At 37.1% G+C, this 25185-nt stretch overlaps 1 protein-coding gene across 21 annotated transcripts in view; it reads right to left on the bottom strand.

Moving 5' to 3' along the window:
* Positions 1 to 6296: 6296 nt before the first annotated feature.
* The window catches only part of IQSEC1 (IQ motif and Sec7 domain ArfGEF 1), a 352517-nt gene continuing 333628 nt past the window's right edge, over positions 6297 to 25185 (bottom strand). For 15 of the 21 annotated variants that reach the window (XM_084531124.1, XM_084531139.1, XM_084531138.1 and 12 more), the window contains 4 exons: positions 21053 to 21226; positions 19636 to 19812; positions 12397 to 12446; positions 6297 to 11074 (listed from right to left, as the gene is read on the bottom strand). In XM_084531124.1, the coding sequence (XP_084387250.1) occupies positions 10469 to 11074; positions 12397 to 12446; positions 19636 to 19812; positions 21053 to 21226 (1007 nt within the window). In that variant the 3' untranslated portion in view covers positions 6297 to 10468. The remainder of the gene's footprint in view (positions 11075 to 12396; positions 12447 to 19635; positions 19813 to 21052; positions 21227 to 25185) is intronic. The other 6 variants (XM_084531135.1, XM_084531140.1, XM_084531143.1 and 3 more) reach the window with 3 other exon arrangements.

The raw sequence follows: 25185 nt of genomic DNA on the forward strand, positions 1-25185 counted from the left end.
CGCATGTTAGGTTCTGGTTAAGTGAAATTGTCAAACTTCTTTCAGTACTGAAAGATGGAAAAGCAAGAGGCAATGTCTAGCCTTGTCAAAAAAAAAAAAAAAAAAAAAAAAAAAAAAAAAAAAAAAAGGTGAGGAATGCTGAGATGGCTCCAGCACTATGCAATCAGGGTGGGGTGGTAACATGTTACTGTCTCTATAGGGTGCTTATATCTGCAGTTGTTTTCTGGCATGGATAGTAAGAGAGAAAAAGCTCTGCTGCTGCTTAGCCTCCTGGCACACGGGGTTAAGGGAGCAGGCATCTTCTTACCTTACCTCACTGAGGGAACCTGTACCAGGCAAACTGGCAGCAGGGTGAAATGAAGTGTTGAAGAGAGAATGCTGCCACATTAGTGCCACAACCCACTTCTAGATAAAGGTGGTGGTAGCTAAGACATCCTTCAGCAGGTCAGGAGAGGAGGTTTGGGTACAGTGACATTCTCCCCACACTAAATATGGTAAGGATGCAAGTGCGAAAACTAATAACAAAGATGAGGCCAGCCTCTACTGAGACAAGTCAGACTGGTTCTGGCCAGTACCGGTGGAGGTGATCCAGCAACATTAAAGGAAGGATAAACAAAGAGCACACTAACAGACTGCTTGAAGAATATGATCCAGAACATTGAAAACGTATCTAGGCAGTTGGGAAACAACAGAAAAAAAGAAGCCTCATTGAGAAGTTCAAAAGAACTGAAACATCTGAGTGCTCTACCCTTTGCATTAATTTGCTAAGTATGAGAATGGGACTGTGATCATATCCAAGAAGAAATACCTGTAAAGAATTTTTTTCTTCCAATTGCTGAACAAATCACAGCAGATGACAGCAGATCCACAGCATGAAACTAGAAGCCCTATCACTTGCAGACAGAGAATCCTTTTTGTTTCCGTACTGAGAAATCACATCAGTATTGTATCACACCGCTTATTTTGTCCCATTCCTGCAATTCTTGCTAACACTCTGTGTACACACAATTGAAAGTGTCCTCCTGGCAGCTGCAGTTCTCTGCAACTCTCCATTAGACTAAATTCCATTATTCTGACTTATAAACATCTTCAAACTGCATTGAACTGCACAATATGCTGCTAAAACCCCTTTTCCCCCCCTTCTGATTTAGCAATGTGCCCAACATATTTCTCCTGCTTTTGTTTAAAACTCACCTCTGCTGTCTCTGCCACTCAGCCATTCATCCACATGTTCATATAATTTCAGCTTCCTTTGAAACTGCTAGACCACTCTTCACTATCACTACCTTCCTGGAACAGATAGCCACTCAGCTCTCCAGAACTCACGTTTTGTAAACAACATGATTGCCACAGTGATGTCCATTTCAGTCTATTCCATACAGAATTGCTTTCTTGAGAAGGAATTAACACAACAGATATACAGATCAGTAAATGAGTATCATGAAATTGCCCTACAATTTTATTTTCCTTTTTACTCTACCTTATTTTTCACTAACTACTTAAAAACTGGTATTAGATAATATAGTATTTAGGTACTTGAGAGGCGGATAATTTACTTACTGAAAAAGTGCCACTGTAGGTCTAAATTGCTTTACAAAAATATTTGTCAATCTTTGCAGTCCTGCCAGGAAAATAGATACAACTCTCTTAGTAGCCACTCCTCTCTTTATAAAATTGTTGTTTTCTCCTTTTCATCCAGACAGTAGGAAAGTTTTTGCACTTGAAATTCATAATTGTCTTCCTTTTGGGGTGGGCATGTGATGATGTACTCATTGCATCATCTCTCCTGTCTCTGAATATTTTAAAGAAAGTTGGCTTACAAATTAAATCTTGGGAAAGGTGAGAGCAGAAACCAGTATTTCCACTTTGGTTCCCAGTCACATGCTGTGGAAGTAATGCAAGTAATGAAATACAGATGTTAACACTGTCACTGCATAATACGTTTGTCCAGGTTAGCATGCATCCAGAATTACTGTACTGTGGCTATCATAAGAAGTACCTGAAAAAAGAAATAGATACATATCATTAATGAAAGGGATTCCTCACAAGTTACACTGGCACTTACAAGCAAATCACCGACTAGCTCTGTCATTTTAGGTTAAAATGAGGCATTAAATTATCTCATCTAAGAATTTTACTTTCTAAAGTACTTTGCTTCAAATAATGAAGAGTTACAAAATTGTCTTTGCTGTCCAACTTTGAATACTCAGTACAAACTTTCCACTGGGCTACACTGTGGAGTCACCACTCAAAGATTTATCAAATGAGTTCTGCAGCACAATAGAAGCATCTCAAACTATGGCTATTGTGCCATTTTTTGGCACATTAAGGTCTGAGCTAGAGGCAGAGACAGTGTTACCAAAAAGATGAAAAACCAACATACAGGATGAAAATGTTAAATTAACGTGTTTTACAAACTTTTCTTCTCTGTTGTCAGAGAAGAGGGATATAAAGGAGTATCAGCCAATAACATGAAGTTAATGATCAATCAAGAGCATATGGTGAGCTTATGGAGGAGGAAGGTGCTCATAGGAATTGTACCCCCCTGCGTAAGCACAGTCCTGTCAAGGTCATGTATCCAGCGTTAGTCATGCTCCCTTGCTTCTCTTCTCACTCACCCCAGCACAGTATTTCCTTCCGTACAGTCACAAATGCCACCATGCTCTCTCTCCTGTTCCCTTGCCTGACCTAGAGCTCAGCACGTGGCGCATGGGGACCTCGTGAGGGAGAGGGACCACTGGTTTGGACAGCTTTGGGAAATGATGTGCTCCTGCTCAGTGATCACGCGCATAGGAAAGGCTGCACATTTTCAGTACAGCTGGATCCGAATGTCTGAAAGTCAGATTGCTTCCTCATTAAAAACAATTTCATTATGGTAGTTAGGAAATTAATTAATTTCAAGCTTTGGCTTATTGTGATACCGTTGCTGAATAACCCAGAACACTTGCATAGTCCTTGCACTTTTTATTCCCCGAGACAAGAAAATAAAAAAGAAAAATGAAAAAAGAAATCACATTTCTTTGTCAAGCACATTAAGGTATTATTTTGTAGCAAAAATGAGAAGTTGTAGAGACAAAGCATTTTTCACTATGCATGCATAACATTTCATTAGTTAGAATGAATTTACTCTATTCATCTTATTAAAGGTGGATTAATTTTTTCTCTGCTCATTATACATATCTGTTTAAATTGCTGAGTTTAAATGTGAAGAAATAAATGAACACTGAAGTTGTGTTTGCCATTTTACAATGCACCTGATAAATTGTATGCTTGTGTGATTTATTTGAGCTGGCTGTGTCTTGTGAACCATGATGCTAATTTCACATCTCAGTTATTACAAAATGCTTAACAAAGGGGATCTTTTTTTCATAACATTTTATCCTAAAAGCACGCATTTATACATATGGCAAAAATAACAAATCTAAGCATTTGGAAGAGTGATGATTTCAAGTCAGCTTCACCCACACAACTTTCATTTAAATTAGATTTAGCATGCTACTTCAGGCAAAGATCTTAATTTAAGCATTACCTAACATTCACAATCAGTCTCATCCTGCAGTTGACTTAGTTTTACAAAGTAATTCAGGATTTGGCTGTAATTCTTGAAGGAAACAAAAATTAAGCCTACTAAAATATATCTAAAATAAATCGTTATTTCATCATTTGGGATTTTAGATGTTTCTATCAAATTTTATATCAACAAAGTATGGTGGCTAAAATCACTAAGAAGCTAGTAAACAATCTAAAAATCCAATATGCTTCCTTTTGGAAAAGGTGTATATAATACAGCTATAACACCAGTACAGATATATTGTTGCATGTTACGGTAAGAACAGTGTTTGTCTTATACAAATACGTTTGTCAGTACATACCCATGCTTAAGCATAATTTATCACACTATTCTAGCAGCATCATAATTCTGACAGTCATTTAAATAACTGCAGAAAAGACATTAAGTTGGCTTAAAGTGTTTCAAGCTCAGCCTAAAATGTTGAAGGATAAGCAACAGTGCCAATTACAACTAACGAAGATATTCAGGACATACTTACATTAAATTAATTGAAATAACATAAACTGCAGCTCCCAAATCTCACATGTGCATAGTTGATGAATTCAACATTAAGCAACTGTTTAACATATTCCAAATAAATATATGCTAAAATGTTACTACACCTGTTTTTATGAACTTTATGAATAAAAAAACCAACCATCGAGGCAAACTGGAAAAAAAGAAGTTAGAATTCACGATTCATCAGATTGTAAAGTCAACAAAAACCTGAAGAGACGCAGATAAAGCATAAATCTTCGCGTTAAAACATATAAAGATCTGTAGTTCATTTTCTTGTCATTTCAATATTGGATTTCTTTCTTTGAACTAAAATAACATAAAATATCTGAAAGTTACCCCCTGCTAAAAAGATGCTATCTAGAAGAGCTTGAAGTAGCTTCTTATTGCATGAAAATTCATTTATGTAATTAACGTATTATTGACAAATGCATACAAAGACAATGGACAAATATGGAACAATTTTTAGGAAAAGTTTTCAAACATTAGACTTCTGACTTGCAAAAGATGTGTTTCCCAATTACAAGTCATGACAAAAAACCTGGGTCTTTTCCTTATCTTAGGGTTACATTGGCCATCTTCAGTAAGAAGGCAATATAGGCGCTTTTTACTAGGTATGTATATACAAGTTTTATCAGAGATTCGAGGAAGGCAATTCCATCAAGATTTAAGACGAGCATCACAAACAAAGATATTAAAATTAAGAAAAAAATCACTGAGCATTAGACTATCACATGCTTAACCTACATTAATTCTTCTCTTCATAAGTTACCTAGCATTACTCCAACTGGTGCCCATCTATCCCACAAATGACAATTTATGCAGAGGTTTCTTTAGCTGTTTTACATTTTCTTCAATAGTGCCAGATTGTAAATGCTTTCACTCTTGTCTTAGTTTAGGTAGACATTATTTAGAGACATTATTTACATCCTACTTTTAAGACAGATCAGGAAATAAAGACAGATTATTTATAATAGCAATATTTAGAGGCTTTTAGAGATTAAAGAAGACAGAGTATTTGGCTTCTCCAAAGACAGATGTCTTAAAATTCTTAAAATCAGTTTCTAAAACAGGGATAGAAGGACCATTAAAGAACAGCACTGCAATTTTTTCTATTTCCAGTAACAGAATGCTTGTATGATAGCATCAGCTATCCTCCAGAGTGTCACACAGCTCAAGGAGATGACATGTTGGTAGTATCTAGTGATAAATGGGCACTTACCTATCAAAAAAAATCATTGATCAAGATGTACACTCTGAAATAACAGCCATTCAGATATAGGTCATAGTTGACTATTCCCTCAAAACAATTCAAGAATCTCCTAAAATTCAGAGAAAAAATAAGCAAACATAATACTTAGTTTAAATTGACAGCTAACCATTAGTTTTAACTGAGACTTTAGACACACTGTAATCCACTTGAAATCTAGGAAATCAACAAAAGTAGTATAAAAACAATTGAAAATGTCACAGGTTATTACCTAAAGTAATTGCATAAGTGTAACATCAAATACTGTGAAGGCCACGCGAGGCAAATATGCCTCTGTAGTGGTGTAAATTAAGACACAGCAAACAAATACAAGTATGGGTACAACTGGCTAACACTTAACCAGTTACATCACTTACTGAAGTATGATGTTCCCTGCCAATGGGCGCGATGAATACTCTCAAAGTTCGATCCAAAGAATGTAGGTTACAATTACGAAATGAAAGACTGTATTCCTGGGAAGGACAAACTTGAAACACTTAAGAGTCAGGGGAAGACAATCATCTTAACATGAACTCCTATGGAAATGTGATAGCCAAAAGAATAATTGGATCAGTTTAACATGTTGGACAGCTCATATTTAAAAAGATTCAAAATCCGGTTAATGTTTTTCAATGTTAAAGTGTTTTGGTAAATATTACTAAATATTACCAAATTCCCAAGAACCACTTCTGTGTTCTCTCTCATTGTCTGCAGATCTAGGTGTAGTATTTATAACCCTTTATTGTTCTTTGGATCTAAATATATTTACAGCGTCACCAAAAGAAATCAAAACCTATTGAGAAGTGGTCACACTCTCCACAGTACTAACCATTATTTCCATCAACTTATCTTTAATTTGAGATGAAGACTGAAACATTGGCCCTTTTGAAGTGAGTAGCAGAAATTCCGATTGACTCCAGAAGGAATTTCCTTCAAGTCGGAAGAGCTGAAATTCTTGGATTACACAAAATGAGAAACAAATAGTTTTAAATGATTTATTTGATTTCTCCACATGATCACAGTTATAGTTTTACATCAATAGGGTCTGTTACTACTTACAAACAGAATGCATATTAAAATGAAAGCACTCCTTTCTTCCCCATAGTTACAAAAGGGGTCTCGAGCCTCCCCAGAACAGAAGCTTCTTGTAAGTGTAATGTTTTTTGAAGTCTGTAACAGTCTGCATTCAAGACCTAATTCTAACAGTTTAATACAACTCAAAGCTGATGTAAGTTCCTAGCAGGAGATAGGTACTGTAGGCAACCTCCAAGTGACTGCAGACTTAAAGTAATACTAATTTACACACTATGTACAATTTAGAGAATTATCTACTCCCCCTACTTGGTCCCATTTTCACCACCCCCTTTTCTGTTTTCCAAATTTAATCTTGTTATTGGTTTCACTTTTCTTTTAAATATATACACAATAATCCATTTCGCAGGCAAGAAGTGCGATGATATTTTACAACGGAACAGCAAAATGCATGCTCAACTGCAGAAAACACACAGCTTCATATGGAACAGCAAGTCAACATCTAGAGATTCATTGTTTAAATATCTGCTGACTGTCTTTCAGCTCATTTTATCAAGAAACAAGAGGCTTCTGCTGCATGCAGTACATGATGGGAAAATCATTCTACACTGTATGATAGACTTTTTTTTTTAGCGATACAAGACGTACATTATATTAGGATGAACTGTTTTTTTTTGTTTTGTTTTTACATTGTTGTACATTTCATTCTTAACTTAAAAAAATAAAAACCCCAAATATATATTTCATTGTTGTCCCAGAAAAGATTTTAGTTGCCACACCTTCATTCTTTAGGCTTCCCTTTCATTTTTTCAAATCAGCATTACTATTTTGCCACATTTTTTTTATGGGAAAAGAGAACCATGGTCACTCCAAGCAGTTCTGTACCAGTATTAATTGGCAATGGCACTTGAGAAAAAACCCTCTTAATTCTACTCCTGCCTGCAGGCTAAAAAAATAAATAATTTTTCTTAACCACACAGTGTTAAAGTATTATCATTTTCCTATTCTAGGCACGATCCACACTGTTCTAAGCAATTGTTAACCAAGGATGGAATCAGAGAGGTTATACTACAACCCTAGATAAGCAGCAAAGTTCGTAAGACTTATTCTAACACCAAGACACATTTGTTTGTTTTAAGTACGTAAAAACACAATTTAAAAAAAAAAAAAAGTGCAGTTTCTCATCACTATATTGAAATCGCGTTTACAGTTACTGTGCTCTTATATGACCATTTTTTTTTTTTTTAAACTATTCTCAAAATGGTCTGTGATCTTACACATGTAACTTAAAGCACCTATAAGGTAGGCATACTCTTTCCCCAGGTGTACATGAAATCATGTGCAAATGTTTTTTCGCATGCACATTTGTAACAACTTCTGAATGTTTAATTAATTGCATGTGGAAGAACCGTGGCCAAGCATTAAAATGTGGCTTACAGTATAAGTATAGAATATTTATATGCAAGTAATTTAAATGAATGAAAGGGGTTTTGAAACAAAGCAAATGCAGATCTGGGACATTTAAGGTCTTCATTTTGCTAACTAAGTAACCCAGCTAGAGTCAGATTTTCCCTTCAACTGCTACTGCGTATTCTGCATTTATACAGTACACAGGCAATTTTACTTACATTAAAACTCTGCATCTGAAACAAGTACAGACCGTCACTCAGTGAAGAGGACCATTCTTACCTCCATTTCAATTAAATGATGCAGTTTCTGAAAGATGCTTGTACCTGAATGACTCTTTTATCTTTTCTGGAACAACCTATAAATTACAATTAGACTCTACTATTGGTACAGATGTATGAAGAAAAGTCTACATATTGAAATATGTTATCACTTTACTTCAACTAATATCAACAGTAACACTGATATATTTTGCAAATATACAATATGTAGAGTGTAGCCTCACACTAATAACATTTGATGACATGCAGACAGTTCTACTTTCCCTTCTAAGAACAGTATATATTTTTTTAAACTGCAAGGAACAGAGCCTCAGGGGACCTGTATGAGCCCTCTTAAGGTAAGCCGCAGAATTTAGCATAGTGTGAGTGATACTTAAAAATAATAATGTAATCACTTGTTTTTTTCATGAAGATAATTTAAAGAAAGACAGAACAGGAAAACATATTGCACATGTGGGAAACAAACGTGGACAGCTTTAAACAGAAGGCTAAACTCTAGATTGCTGTATTTGCTCTCTGTGGAGGTTAACAAAGTGCTCAGTTTGCAGTTTTGCTGGTATTGTGATATCAATGGTATGAAAGGGGAAAAAAATTACAAACACCCCAAATATTAGAGATTCCATGAGCAAGACAAAATGAAAAGTTACTCTTTTACTTGCATTTCAATTTCTTTCAATTTCAATGTGATTTCCTCATTACTCCTGAAAAACATTATTAAATATAAAATTGACTGATTATTATTACTTTTACCCATCTCATACTGGAACTTTTTGCTCGTCCTCTTCAAGGTTTGCTTTTAGGCTGGTACAGTTTTGCAGTTGCAATTCCTTTGTCTCTACTGTTTAGGTGTAAAGTCCTTGCAGTGGCTCAAAATGCTGAAACTACAAAGTAGGTGCCATGTATAACTTTGTACAGGATTTAGGGATAAAAGTTTTATAAATTTGCAAATGGTTTGATTACAACACATAAGCAACAACAGCACAGCCTGTTTTTATGTGATGTCTCGCAACTAACTGGACTATGAAAGTGAGGGTTTGAGCATAAACTCAGCCTGCTGAGTGCTGGGTACTTTCAAACTAACAAATGTGATGAGTAAAAATGGTGAAGCCACTTTGTTGCTAGTGCATGGCTACATGGAATTACAGATTTTATATATATATATACACACATATATATATTTATATGTGTATATATATATATATATATATATATATATATGTATATATATAAAAACCCTATACTAAATTCTAAAACAAACCTTCAAATTTCAGAGTGCTTCCACCTGGAAACACTCTCACACTAGAATTCAGCTTAATTGGGGGATTAAAAATAACGAATTATGGTAGACAGGAAGCAAGGTAGCTGAGAAGGATGGAAGTTTGCAATTTTCATGTTTGAGATGAATGTTTTTGCAGTGTATACATGCACCTGTTGTAACTCTTCATGTGTGTTCATTAAATCATATGCATACAAAAGAAATGTGGATCATGTAAATTCACAGTTATCACAGCCTTTAAAGTGTCTAAGAATTTGTGTGACCAATGCTTGAGGATGACCATGTACATGGTCATCCTACATTGCTATGGTATAATTACTGCATCTTAACGAGTTTGCTTACCTGAAATAGCAGAGCAGTTATAATACTGATTACGTATGATATTATCATGTTAATAAAATAAGGATTTATACAAAGCAGTATTTGACTACAACATTTAAATGCTATGTTACTTGGCACATTTAGTAATGATTGCTTAGAAATCTTAGCAAGTCCTGAGGACTTCTAATGAAAATACTGAAATGTCTGAAATTTGTTTCTAACATTTAGTGTTTTTGGTCTACTCTTTCATACGCTATTCATCTATTATACTGTCCTATCAAGTAAGTGGAATTCCTTGTAAAGTCTATATTGCTAGTTTTGTGGACTGAAAAAATTTCTTTCCAAGCACAAATGTTAACTATACAGTATATATATATTTGTATGTATATATTTATATTATATAAAGTTTACTTACGTACTTTCATCAACCATATCAGGTCTACTTATTTTTTGCCCATTGACAATAAAAGAGCAAGAATGCAACACTTGGTTCTGTATCACTTTTTTCCTTTTTTCATAGACTAAGATTTTAGTATGCACGTAAAATTGTCAAGGGATTTGGTGTAAAAGGTAGCTTTACTCATATTCAGCAAGCAGCATGTTTTCAAGGCAGTTTGAAAATAAGAACTAACTGGATGGTAAGCGTCTATTGAGTAGTAAGTAAAACCAGTACTGATTGCACTAATTTGAATTATTTTACTTAGTATCAGCAAGCCTTTAAGCTCACATAATTAAATTGTTTGTCTAGGTAAAAAATGACAATATTATTTGTTGCTTCCTGTAAGTGCCTTTGTAACTGTGTTTAAAACTATAGTTATTAGGAGGGTCAATATGTTCTAGACTATTGTGCTGATGCCACTGTGTTTGGGCTTAGTGCTGGCTGAAGTGGACGGAGGTGGTGGAGGTCCATGGTGATGCTGAGTGTGTTGGGGATGAGAAGAGTGCCCTGGGTGCGGAGGGGGCAGCGGAGGATGAGGAGAGTGGGTATGCTGTGCATGGGGGTGCTGCATGTAAGGAGTATGCTGGGAGTGTGCCGCATGCTGGGAATGTGGCACATGTTGGTGATACTGGTGTGGGTGCTGGATGTGCTGGGGAGGGTGATAGTGGTGGTGGTGGTGGTAAGGTGGTGGGTTCTGCTGCATATGACAGTACTGCGAATGGTGAGAGTGCACTTGTGCCTGCGTCTGTCCCTCAGCTGGCCCTACATGATGCATGGCGGAAGGATGCTGTGAGTGCTGCTGATGTGGGATTACTGGAGGGTGCGGAGGTTGCTGTGATGAGCCAGATGGTGGATGACCTTGGGAAGGAGGCTTTCCCCTTTTACTACCAAATAAGGAACCTAGGAGTGAGGAGGAGTTAGGCATAGTCTGGTGAGGGCGAGATGGACACTCTCGGGTTGATGTAGCTCTTCGGCGCATGTGAGGACTGCTAATGATGGACCCCTAAAAAGAAATTAATAGAAATAAAAATTAAAAAAATCTTAAAATGTTTAAAATAAAAAGTTCACACTGACCCACAAACTCCTCCTTCAGTGCTCACATGGGTGGACTATGTTAAGAGTTCTAGGAAAATTTTACTTCCACCTTCTCTAAGTTGCCAATAAGGTATTCGTGCCCTTCTTGGGATGTTTATAAGCATTAATACTTTAATATTGAAACCTATTGCTTTAAATAACAAAAATGTCACGGAAAAGCAACATGACGTTATACTAAGGAGTGTGTTTTTAAATGAAAATTACATTTTAAAATACTTAAAAAAAAAAGAAAACATACTTGTTTTTTTTAAAAAAAAAAACAAACAAAAAAAACTATGCTAAATTCAACCTAAATAGTTAAATAATCAGCAGCAAATATTACAGTTACAATTCAGATTTCAAAACAGTATTTAATTTTTTATAGTAGTTTGTTACTACTGTATACCACAGTGCTGCTTCTCAAGCCTGCCTCTAAAGTATGTGTTAAATAGAACCAAACCACTTTTGTCTCTAACATTTCTATGTGATTGTGTTTTTCTGACCTGTGGTCCAATGTTTTTTATTATTTAGCCTGGAATAGTCTATTTAGTTTCTGGAAGTTTGGGGTTTATATTTTGTAAAGAGCTACGGGACACAACAGTTATTATGCAAAGTGTTCTAGATTTAAACTGCAATCTACCTAAAGCAAACGAAAAGAAAAAAAAAGAAAGAAAAGGAAAAAAAAAATCTGCAAGCTGAATTCAGAGACATGAACAATATATATAAATGGTTTGAAGATGAATGAAATCTCATGAAATCCACATTGAATTCACCTGTCTCATTATTTTTTTCCTCCCATGCCCTATCTGTGCAATTCCATGGTGTCATGACTGCATACACTTAGCAATTTAACTCGAAAATAAGCAATGGGAATGGTTGAGCATGAACGTCAATAATTTTAGCTAAATATCAAACAGCAAGAACAGTGTACTTTGTAACAAAGAGCAAGTGGGCTTTTAAGCTGGGACCAGACTGAAATGGTGGCAAAAGGACACGTCATACTCATTTAACCATGCTTGCAGGAACAAAGGGAACAAGGTTAGCTCAAACCAAAAATGGCATTGGTCTAAAACAAGCTGTCAGTGCTTTTTAAGCTGGAAGAATACAAAGTGAGTAGCCTAGGCATGCATTTTATTTGAGGCAGGCAGGTTATATGTTAGAAGAAAAAAGAGCAAAAAAATATGTATATAAAAGAAAGGTTTGAAATGCACATCATCACATCCAGCTAGACATCAGTAACTTCCTACTTACTTCCATATTGCTGTCTAGCGATCCTGCACTGCTGCGTCGCCCACGCTTGCCTGCCCAGGACATGCAACACCATAGATTAGAGACTCAGACAAGACCCAGGTGAAAAACAGCCGCTTTCCCTGAATTGCTAGAGGAGTTTCTAAATGCAACTAGAGGGGCTGCAGGGGGTTAACATTGCACTGGACTTACACAGTAGCTACTAAGGCAGAAACTTAGATTTTTAAAGGCCATTAGTTATATTAAGTTTCTGTACCTGAGGGCAACTTAAAAAGGTTGTGAATCAACTATCATTACCGGGGTGTGATTTTTTAATTTGTACAACTCTTAAAACACACATAATTTAACATCCATATTTAGAGGTATGGTCATGATATTGACCAGCAACAATTTTAAATTGTTCAATTTCCTGGTATCTAATTGTTGTGAAGCTTTCTTTAAAGATTGGTAGCTCTGATAGATACTTGTGGGGTGGTACTAGTTTAAATGCATAATTTAATATTGGCATGTTCTGAAATTCAGTGTGGGGGGAGGCTAAGGGGCATTGGTTTCATCATTTGCTTTTCAAGTTTGAACCTCAGTGGATTTCATATAACCTTTTTTCATGATGTTTAAAAGAAACTAAACTTAATTTTTAGTTAATAAAATTGGAATCTTTCTTGACATTATGGCTAGATTTTGTTTGTTTAGCTGTGCAGTGCTTTGTATTTAAGTTTGATGCATTTGTTGTTTGCTCCAACATTCTCAAATTGCCAAAGTCCATTGCCTAAAACTATACATGAAACTCCAGGCTGTTTGCCTAAAGAGACAGAGTACCTCAGTGCCTATATACAGGACACAGGATCCCAGATTTTCACTCTCATTTCAAAGGAGAGAGAATAGCACGTGGCTGCAGTGGAATTAGATATTTTTGAAAAGCCAACTTGTTGAGCGTTGCTTTTGGAAGTTTCAAAATACTGAAAAGGTGTTTAAACAGTGCTAATCTTTGAAGAGTAGTGGTTCTCAAAACTTCCCTAAAAGCTCTGTCTTTTTAGAAACAGAATTTCTCTCAATGCAGCTGTTTTCCTGCAAGGCCAAATAGCAAAGAATCTCCACCCTGCACTGGCTCGCAGCTGCCTTCAGAATCTTCTACTCTAACAGGTGGTGTTGGAGAGCAATGCGAGGGTTTCGGCATCGTGACCCAAAAGCCACAGACCTTCATTTTTGGAAGTCCTGAAGCCTCTTAGTATCTGCTGCGTATCTCAGTTAAAGAGAAGAATTTTAGGACAGGCTTCTAAGTGCTTCCTGGGAGATTCAACTTTTTTCTTGATAAGGCCTCTCAAGGACCAGTTCAGACTACCCATATGCCTTATAGATCAGTATGATCTAAGATTATCGCCTATTGGCACGATGAGCACAACTTTGACACTGCTGGTCATGGGAGGCAGCCCTGCTACACAAGTTTCTCAAGAGCTACTGACCTCTGCAGGCTACTGCAACATTCACCCCCTCTTGTTACCACTGAGGGTTATCCTCCAGTACACCCCCTGCATCGACATTAAATGCACGGAAAGGTGTTTGTGGTCCTGTTAGTAGGCTCTTAAATTTGCTGGAATTTTGAGCAAACCTGCCAGGCCATATACTCCTTGCTGCAAGTTTTAGCCTCACCAAAGCCATAATTGTACTATCGTGTGAACCCTCCAAGAAAAACTGGTTTCAATAATCCTTTATTTTTACTTCTAGTCATGCTTCGATCTTTTTTCGCTCTGCTTGTGGGATTACTACTGATTAACAGTCAACTAACTCTCACTTTGTGGATACAAAACCACAGAAAGATAGCCACCTCTTAACTTAGCAGTCGATATTGCAAATAAGACTGACAGTTGCCATAAATCATTAATGTGGCTACCAAAAAAAAAAAGGAAAACAGGAATATCTAATGTCATTTGCATGTTGCAGCAAAGTACTTTAATAAAATAACCATGAACACAGTATAAAAGGACAGAAAGAGACAGATGGATTTTTGCTTAGAATAATTCCAAGACAAAGAAGTACGAGGCAAGAACAAATAGGAAGTCCTACTTTAAATGCCTGTAATTTCACTCAGATAGGCATTATCCCTATAGAGAGAGGGCTTCATTTATTTTCTCGAAAACAAATTGAACCCAGTTCTGTACTGGCCTACAGCATGATATGAAAGCTATTAACTAAATCCTCCGGAGCATTGCCCTATCAGCGTATGGTTATACAGGTACGAGACTGTTCTCTGGCCTTGGAGATGGCATCCCATCGAAAACACGTCTCTCCAGAGCTGCTGCGTTCAAATTGCATTTCAAGAAAATGGTGAGGTGACTCTGCTAGAACTGTACGTAAGCATAACTCCATACTAGCTTACTAGTTAACTATTGTGATATAAAGCAAAGTGGTATTTACTAAATCTGAAGACCACTTCTGTCATATGTGAAATTAAGGACGTTACTTAGTGTGGGTTTTTAATTTATTTTTATAACATTGGAGTTATTATAAGCATTTCTGATTCATTCAAATAAGTCACTGAAGTTAGATACAAATATTATGTGTCAGAAATATCTCTAGCTTACATGGTACATTGATATCTTACAAAAAAAAAATAAATTATTATTTGGCCTTGTAGGTCTTGGGGAAAAGATTTTGGGAAAAAAAGAAAAAGTTTTAAATTGAGGTTTTGGTAAAGTAAACTAATTTAGCAGCTCTTTAAGCAATGAATCATTATTCTACCCTGCACAGGTTGTGAAATTGGTATTCAGAGCAGCAGCAGAATCTGCCACAATCTAGCTACAGACTTAATGGGTACTACCCAACATAAGTGGCTCAAAATTGTCTGAACAATGTCCTCTAATCATAACCCAGAGAGACCACTTCTCAGGGAGAAAAGCCTCTTTGTAACATTGTTTTGATCGTGCTTTCTGGGTGAGACAGGTACGGTCTTGAGATCACAGATCAGTTGTGAAAATAGTTTCTTGGCATCTTACACAGATTATTCTTAACACACTGATTAAGTTCCAGAAGATGAGGAGACAATAATTACAAGTCACCTCGCTGAACTCCTTCACTGGAAAAGCAAAGTGTCTTTTCCATAAGACAGAAGAGCTGTTGATACAAAGGTGGTTGCACACAGTGTGGGGTGTCTTTATACAACATATTTGGAGAGTGATTTGGTATTGACATAGGCAAATCACAAAAAATTAGATTCATACAAATCTATTTTATTAAAATCATTAAATTAAATTAAATTGTATAACCTGTTCATTACTGTTGCTACTCCAGTGAAGAAAGGGAAATATAACAACAGTGACAAGGAAAGACACAGGGACAACCTCTTCCTGGTTAGAAAGCTCTTCTGATAAGGGAGGAAGAGAACACTAGTATACTCTATCCTATGCAGTGCAGCAAAATCCATGAGAGAGGAAGCAGAAAATAATCTAGTAACCTTGCCTGCATCAAATGAGGAAGGAGCCAAGGGATTGCACCAGCTCATCACAGATTGATGTAACAGATTAAGGGACTCTGTCATTGCATGAAGTCAGAGTCTTTTTAAGGGGATTATGGTGCACAGAAGTTCCATAATCTTTTCCACTACAATTTGGGATATACTATTTAAAATAAACAAACAAACAAGCAAAATAGTATTTAAGAGAGAGAAAGGCTTTTACTTTTCTCCTGAAGGTGGATGTTTTAAGTGTTAAAACATAAATGTTTTTAAAAGTTAAAGGTCAATGAATGAGATCACATCCAATATACATACTATTATGTATATTTGAATTATTTTAATGTTTAGACTGTTTTTCTGTTTCTGTTTTTAAAAGTGGTCTCTCCTGGTCTGTGAATGTTTTGAGACAGCTCAGAAGATTATGAGACAAGCGCAATTTATATTCATAGCAGTCGTTATATCACCCTGCACTACTGTGCAGATTCCAATGATTTAATTTTTCAGCCAATGCAATGAGTATTATCACTACCTTTCAGACTGGCGATGGGGGGCATACAGTTTCATTTCCACACATGCTCACCACTGCAAGCCCAATGTGAAAGTATTAGTAGGTCCTCCGGGAACTCAAAATCACCAGCATTCGGGCTGACTAGCCTAAAGTCACTCAAGTAACCTGAGAGACACCAGGATCAGAAACTCAGCCTGATCCTTCAGGCTCTACCTTAGTGTCACATACTAATGGCTACAGTGGGACTTAACGCTTCCACACCTTCCTGTAAACCTTATCAAGTAATTGGATATCAAGTAAGTGGTGAAAAGGTCAAAATCCAAATGGATTTCACAAAACTCAGGTATAACTGCACTGAAATTTATCTTTCTTCTGATATTTTTAAGTAATCTAAGAATTCCAAATCTTAGAACAAAAACTCTTCCCCAACTATAGCTCAAGAATGTGTAATAAAAAATAGTCTATTTTTCTTTTGAGAAAAAATAAAGCACTAAGTCTTTTGTCACATTGACATCTTTGATCAGCCAGTTGCCATTCTGCTTTTTATTGCATGGAAGTAATTGTCAACCCACGATGAACAATGTTATCTGTAAAATCAACAGGCCCTCATTCACAACTCTTTCACAATTATGATCTAAGCTATCATGGCTATCAATGCAGGGAAAAATAACCTCAGGAAACAATTCCTGACATTTGTTTCCCTGACAGAAAAATCTTGTCTTTCCTTATGGTTTACAACTTAGGGATGAGAATCATTCAGGGTACTGATGACATCCATCAGATTTAAACATCAAGCCACACAGTTTTCCACCAGAAAAAATTAAAGTCTGGTTCTAGAGACACCATTTATTACTGTGACATCTGGCAGAGAGTAATTTTTGTTTGTTTTTGTTTTCTTTTTTTTTTTTTTAACAGTTTTGTCAAATACCCATCCAACCAAAATGTTGCTCAATCAGATTTCTCCTTCCTTGAATCAATCCTTAAAATGTTTCAATTATTTTTTACAATGTTGAGTTGGTAATTATGTGCCTTACTGCATAAATATGCAGCCAGGCAGTTTTCTCATGCTGATTAGATTTTATTTTTTATTTTTAATGTAGAAAGCACCCCTTTGAAAACTCACTTTAATCATCTTTTCCTACAGAGACACACTACCACAAACAGCCCCACTACTCTTGTTCCTCCTCCTTTTTGTGCAGTGTTTCATAGCACAAAAAGAATAACTGAAGCAGCCTTGCTCAGGAACTCACTACAGAAGTAACTTTATGCTATAATTGCAGGGACACAGTATCTTGCTAACTGAAAATGATTTCTTTGTTTCTCTGTAGATCATCTCCTCCCTATTAAAATAAAATTAACCTCACACTCAAGATGTTCTCTGAGAAAAGGTGGAAAAAGCATGTATAGTCACATTAAAATTACTATACCAAATAAAGCAAGTAACAGTTATGTCATTTTTCAAGTCTGTTGCACTGCACAAGACCAAACAGAAACTCTCCATAATTCTCAACTCTTTAAAGTTAAAATTAAGTTTAGTTGGGTTTAACAAACTCATTGATAAACCCTCCAGTCTGTGAGTGATATCTATTTTTTATAATGGAAAAAAGTTATTTTCAGTAATAAGCATGCTAACTGTATGCATGCCCTGTTAAAACGTGATGTTTTCATGATTATGAATACTTGTTTATTGCATAAAACCCGTAAAATGAATTTAAATACACGGCAATGTTTGAATGATTGGGATGAAAAATTCCTTTGGGACAAAAAAAATTAATCAGGAATCACATTTATGTGTAAACACACCCACTGAACTCACATATTTAACAATATGGCAGTTCTCGTTCCAGTGAAATAAAAACAAAACAACAAAAAGGGATGATGAAAGTATCCTCAAATCTGAGACATAACAGTGATGAAGACTAGTGACTTGATCTAAAATCCCTTGAAGCCAATCAAGCAAAAATATTCAACTTCATTTTGGATCAAGGTCCTAAGTCTTTTAAATGAAGAAAATGGGCATATGAGTATGAAAGTCTAAATTGAGAATAAAACAGTTGAAAGAACTCACTCTCTACATACTTGTATACACATACATATACCCACAAAACATAGGCTATAATTTCAGTTAACAAAAATTGTATTTATTGCAGTATAACTAGAATCTTTTCTTCAGTTAAAAAAAAAACAAAACAACACAAACAACGACACAGTGTCTACTACCAAAGATATACATACCATCGAAAGTATGACTATACTGTCACTGTACATACATCACTGCATTTGAAAGAACAAATCGGAGTATGCAACATAGACTATGAACTCAAAAATAAAAATAAATGAAAAAATTGCTACTGTCACTGTAAGTACTTTCAGAATACTGGGCATGGTGTTCAGATATGATTTGCATAATGACAGGAATCATGCTTAACACTGAAACAGAAGGTTACTACCCGTGGTAGTCTGTATTACCATGGGCATGCCAGTTGTGTATTGCAGAGGCAAATCACAAAATAAAACATACCAAACTTTCCCCGGCTTTTCCTTAGCTAGGAAGTCCCACCACCACTCCTTTCCAGTCCTTAGTTATATTATTCAGTTAATAAATCTTAGACACGTCAGTGGTTTGTAGGATACCAGTATTCTTGTTCAGGAGGGCTTCTTTTATTTTATTGGCAACAGTATTTCACAGCAACCTCTTTTGTAATAATTATGAACTTTATCTTGAGTTGCAAAATGATAAAATAGAATCAGGGACACTATAACTGAATTACGTAGCTCTGGACAATTTAGTAGGGCTTCACTCAATTTCATTCATCAATGTGGTAACACAGGTACACTTGAGCACAAAATACACAGAAAGCAATTATTGTAGTAGAGAGACCTTTTTTTTTTTCCTAATCCTACATCCTACTTTTATCAAGGGGAAGAAGCAAAGGGGAAGAAAAAGAGAAAAGTACACTAAGTGGGTTACTCCTAGCACAAGTCAACCATGTTTTTCTATAAAACACTTACAATTTTTTCCTCTGTCTTCAGTCTCCTTTAAGTATCTATAGCAACTTAATCATTTAAATGTTTTCAAATAGTTGTTGCTCAATAGAACAAGGGTAAAAAAAAAAAACAAAACAAAACAGAAATTAAACACAAACTATGAGAGAGGAGCTATTAAGAACGTTTGAAGTTTCTGTGTTACGAGTTCTCAAAGCCCACTGCGAGCTGGGCCTTATATGCATCATCCACACATCTTTGCATGCAGTAGTCAGTGCAAGGAAACAAAGGCAGTGCTTACCTGCTTCAGACAAGTCTCTAAGGGAGCTGCTCAAAGCACTTCTTTTCAGTCCTTCCCCAGTAGCATAGCTGTCATCCAGGCAAGCTCTGTTCAGTGTCCCATTGCCAGAATCTTTTTTCAGACTGGAGCATTGAGACATGCTTGGACGCACCACCCCCTTCTGCTTTTCTAGCTCAGCTGAAACAAAAAAAAATGATTTTGCAATTCATAGTTATTGGCTACAGTGAAGCACACAGTAATGTCACAATTTACGTATGTGTATTAGTGTATTACTATGAACAACAGATACGAGTTCATTTTGGCAGTCAAATGCCAGACAGGAACTTCAGCTCTGTACTAACAACTTAATAGCACAACCTGAAGGATCCAAGGCTATTCCTCTGCTGGAAAATCAGAAGATAAAATCAGATAAAATTCCATGGTTAGACTGCCACATAACATCCAGCAAAATATATGGATTTGTATGGTAGTCACCTAATTAAGATAATACGGGAATATAGACGTAAAAGTGAAGAACAATTCACAGAATCATAAAGTCATAGAACGGTTTGGGGGTTTGGGTTGGAAGGGACCTAAAGCCCAACCAGTCCCAACCCCTGCCATGGCCAGGAGGGGTGCTCCAGCCCTCTGAGCATCCTCGTGGCCCTCCTCTGGACTTGCTGCAACAGGTCCAGGCCTTTCTGATGCTTGGGATTGCCCAGAGCTGAACTCAGGGCTCCAGGTGGGGTCTCACAAGACCAGAGCAGAGGGGAAAAATCACCTCCCTTGGCCTGCTGGCCACGCTTCTTTAGATGCAGCCCAGGATACAGGTGGATTTCTGGGCTGCAAATGCACATTGCTGGCTCATGGTGAGTTCTTCATCAACTAACACCCCCAGTGCCTTCTCCTCAGGGCTACTCTCAATCCATCCTCTCTGCCCAGTCCATATTTGTGTTTGAGATTGCCCTGGCCCAGGTGCAGGACCTTGCACTGGGCCTTGTTGAACTCCTTGAGGTTTGCATGAGCCCATCTCTCAAGCCTGTCCAGGTCCCTCTGGGTGGCAGCCCTTCCCTCCATCACATCAACAAATTCAGTGGAAATTTCTTTGAAGGGCCATCATTAAAAATGTCAGAGCCATGGAAATTATCCCTAATATTCTTACTGTAATTATACAACAAATGACAAATCCACCTCCCCTCTGCTCCTTGCTATTTGCTGTTTGTTCATGCTAACTTTCCACTGCATCTACACTGTGCTAAATAATGGTAAATTAACTGAAATGGAGCTTAAGAGATAATTGTTTTTTTCCTCTTTCTGGAAGCAAAGCCACGGAAAAAAAATCCACATTCTTTTGAACACTTAAAAAGTTCTAATTGTTTATACATACAATAAAACTTTTCTTATTTTGATTAGTTTGAAAATGTTCTATTATATGTACCTTTGTACTTACACTCTATTCTGTGCTTTTCCATTTCTTGAACCTCTGCAATTGACTCCCTCAAATCATCTGTAAACTTCTTCCTGTCCTGAGGATTTGGTGCATTGAAATTTATTAGTACTTTGATATCTGCTCCTGGAACAGCTGATGTGAGCCGTATACCATTGGGATAATCTAGAAGAAATAGTGAAGAAAAAACATGAATATTGAAGCTCTGATCATTTCTCTAACTCATACTGGGGACAAAATCAGGGAAGTAAAAGTCAATGGGCACATAAGAATGAAAATCTGTAACATATTTTGGAACTGTTTAACTGTCAAGATACAGAATAAATATTGAGAGTCCTTATTCAACTGTTACCCCCAAGGTACAATGCACAGTATAAAAGAAAAATCCTAGGAATAAGGAAAAAAAAAAAAAAAAGATTGATTTTTGTTTCATGGAATGGATCACATTACCTGCCTTAATAAACTATGACCAAAGTTTCACAGAGTAAAAACTACTCAAATACATATCAAGTACTTAAGTACTAGAAACTGTCTTGTATTTTTAACCCAACATTTGCAGGAAGACAGACACACACATTACCTTGTACAGCTTTTAATATTTCTTATTAGGTTTTGTTCCTGGACATCCTTCTTTGCTTTTTGTTTTTTAATTTAAAATTATCTATGAAATTACATGACACAGAAGTAAGAGGGTGATCCCCCCCCTGCCCTTTTTGGCCCATTTTGTGGGCGTCATCACATAAAAAGCAGAATTTCAGTAAACTCTCTTTGTCTCTTTAACTGTACATTCAAGAATACCGATTTTAACAGCTGTTCAAAAATATTTAGTAGTTGAGATAAAAGGTTCGTTCACAGAAAGACAGCATATAGAGAAAATATGTTCTGCTACAAAAAGCAGAATCAGCCTTTGCTTCAATCACAGACCTGTAGAAACAGGATGTCAGAACAACTCAAAACATTCATCCCAATTCACTTTTATTCACTGCCTGACTCCCAAATATTTAATTAATTTTTCAACCTGAAGTCCAACTTCTCCCATGTACTAAAAATTCACTTACTCAAGAACCAGGAGGTGATATTAGATAGTCTCTTCCCTCAAAGCCATTATGCTTCAACAATACATAGACTGAAAATATTAACTAACAAATGCAAATATTACTCTTTTTTTATCTTTAAAAAAAAAAAAAAGATAACAATTTCAAAATCAAAGAGTCACAACAAAAAGTGAAACAAGTTAATTTACCATTTTTTTTCAGGCGAAAAAAACCTGCCAACTACCACAAGCTTTGAGGGACACAGAGAAGAATGAGAGAATTTGGGGGGGGCTTCTGCCAGGGTCTGATATCAGCATCCTGCACAACAGCAAATTCTTTCTGATCTGCTTCTCCTCAACACGTGACAATAGCATCTACCTTCAATCAAATAAGACAGTTGCCTTGACATGTCTGCAGCTGTTGTTGCTCAGAATACAGACAAATGATCAAAAATACGGTGGGGTCTGCTGCTAAGCAAAGAAACAGAAGTGGATAGCATCTGCTAACACGGAAAATGGGTAAGCAGCAATCTCTAGAAAGTTTGTGGTGCTCTAAAAAGTGCACCACTGGAGATAAAGATGGTTATGAAACTCAACAAGCAAAGAAATTCAGTAACCTCAAAGTCACGTGGACTACCTTCACAAAAGAACAAACAAAAGCAATAAGAAAAATTCACATATTATACAAACAAAATATTTCATTAGCAGATGATACTTCTCTACATCATATTAATTAAGCATCAGGAAGTATTACATAAGTATTTATAGGTTTAAGATATATTCTTTTTAAAATGATCTACTTGCCCTGTGTATTTTCAGTGATTTTGATCAAAAATGTAAAATACACTTTCATCTTTATTTACTAGAGATAAGTGTCACTATTTTTCCTTTTAGAGCCTACCCACCCCTTAACATAACTGAATTCTACTGTCAATATCAACCATTTTGCTACACCACACCATTAGCCAAAGCAGTATTTTTCCTGCTTCTGCTTTAATGACACTAAATTTTATTCATTTGAAATCAGCTTATCCTGACAGCTGCTAAAAACAGATTTACTGAATGGCATTATGGTTCTTGCCATGATACCTCAAAGCTTGCTGGGAACTGGGAAAACAGAGAATATGAAATTTACAAACCAGAAGGGAAGAATACTTCTCTTTCCCAATTGAAAAACACTACATTGCACTTCCAGCTAGCGGCCACCACTACCAGATGTACGTTCAGCTCACTGATTCACCTTCTGGAATGGCTTAGCTGAGGAACACAAGTATGTCTACTGGATGTCTCAGTTAAATGCGCACAGTTCAATGGGAGGAATTAAACCTAGTCTCACAAGTCTCCTACACTGGGGATATTTTAGTATAAAAGAATAAAAGTGTTTCTACTTGGCATGCTTACGTGATTTGTTTATTTTTTTAATTGACATCAGAGGAAATAAGTATTCTTCTTTTAGAGTAGAATCCATGACAGAAGTATTTGGCGTTCCTCTCTAAAAGTGAATTTTATATTATATAATATGTACACAAGAGAGAGAAAGAAAAAATGAAAGCATACAGATATAACTAATCTGCACACTACATCACTGCTATGAGCTCTACAAACTTCTACTGTTTGAAATCCCCAGGTGCTTTGACTCAAAACAACCAGCAACTTCTTCTGAATGAGATGAGCATTGGAACACATTCTCAAGAACAAATGAAAATTACGAGCCTTCCACAACAGAAAAGCACAGGAACTATTGAATGCCACACTGAACTGTATCCAAATTATCATGTCAGGTTTGGGCATTATCATGTCAAGGTTTGGACTGCAAACCATCAAGTCAGGTCAAACAGACCGTCTCCCTGTGTACCATGCAAAGAGCTACACTCTGCTATGCTATTAACGATACTGCCTCCGGGCTTAGAATCTGCAGAAGCATTAGCAAAATACTAGCTTTTTGTGGGGTTGCTGACTGCTAAGAATGAGATGGAAAAGCAGTACAGAATACTGGATTGATGCAGTTTACAACTGACATAAACAAAAGGTGGCAGAAAACACAAACTTTAGTCCAGAATCGCTGCCTAATTCTGTTTGGATTTATATTTGAACAAGTAGACATTACTTAAGCACAAATGTCAGATATAAACCAGGAAGATACATGAAACCATGGCTTAAATTGCACACATCATAGAATCATGGAATCAAATACTGGTTGGACAGGAAGGGACCTAAAGCCCAACCAGTCCCAACCCTGTGCCATGGGCAGGGCCCCCTCCCACCAGCCCAGGCTGCCCCCAGCCCCATCCAGCCTGGCCTTGGGCACTGCCAGGGATGGGGCAGCCACAGCTCCTCTGGGCAGCCTGGGCCAGGGCCTCAGCACCCTCTTGGGAAAGAATTTCCTCCTTGTAACTGATATAAACCTACCCTCTTTTAGTTTAAAACTGTTACTTTTTGTCCTATCACCATACCCCCTGACAAATAATGCCTCTCCTGCTTCCCTGTAGGCCCCCCTTTAGGCACTCAAAGGCCACTATAAGGTCTCCCTGAAGCCTTCTCTCCTCCAGGCTGAAAAACCCCAACTCCCTCAAGGCACTCTCCGTAGGAGGGGTGCTCCAGCCCTCTGAGCATCCTCGTTGCCTCCTCTGGACTTGCTGCAACACGTCCAGGCCTTTCTGATGCTTGGGATTGCCCAGAGCTGAACTCAGGGCTCCATGTGGAGCAAGACCAGAGCAGAGGGGAAGAATCACCTCCCTTGGCCTGCTGGCCACGCTTCTTTAGATGCAGCCCAGGATACAGGTGGATTTCTGGGCTGGCTCATGGTGAGTTTTTCATCAACTAACACCCCCAATGCCTTCTCCTCAGGGCTGCTCTCAATCCATCCTCTCTGCCCAGTCCGTATTTGTGTTTGGGATTGCCCTGGCCCAGGCGCAGGACCTTGCACTTGGCGTTGTTGAACTCCTTGAGGTTTGCATGGGCCCACCTCTCAAGCTTGTCCAGGTCCCTCTGCATGGCAGCCCTTCCCTACAGCATGTTGACTGCACAACACAGCTTGGTGTCATCAGCAAACTTGCTGTGGGTGCACTTGATCCTACTGTCCATGCCACTG

Source organism: Aythya ferina, assembly GCF_964211825.1.
Source record: "Aythya ferina genome assembly, chromosome: 10".
Taxonomy (NCBI): Eukaryota; Metazoa; Chordata; class Aves; order Anseriformes; family Anatidae; genus Aythya; species Aythya ferina.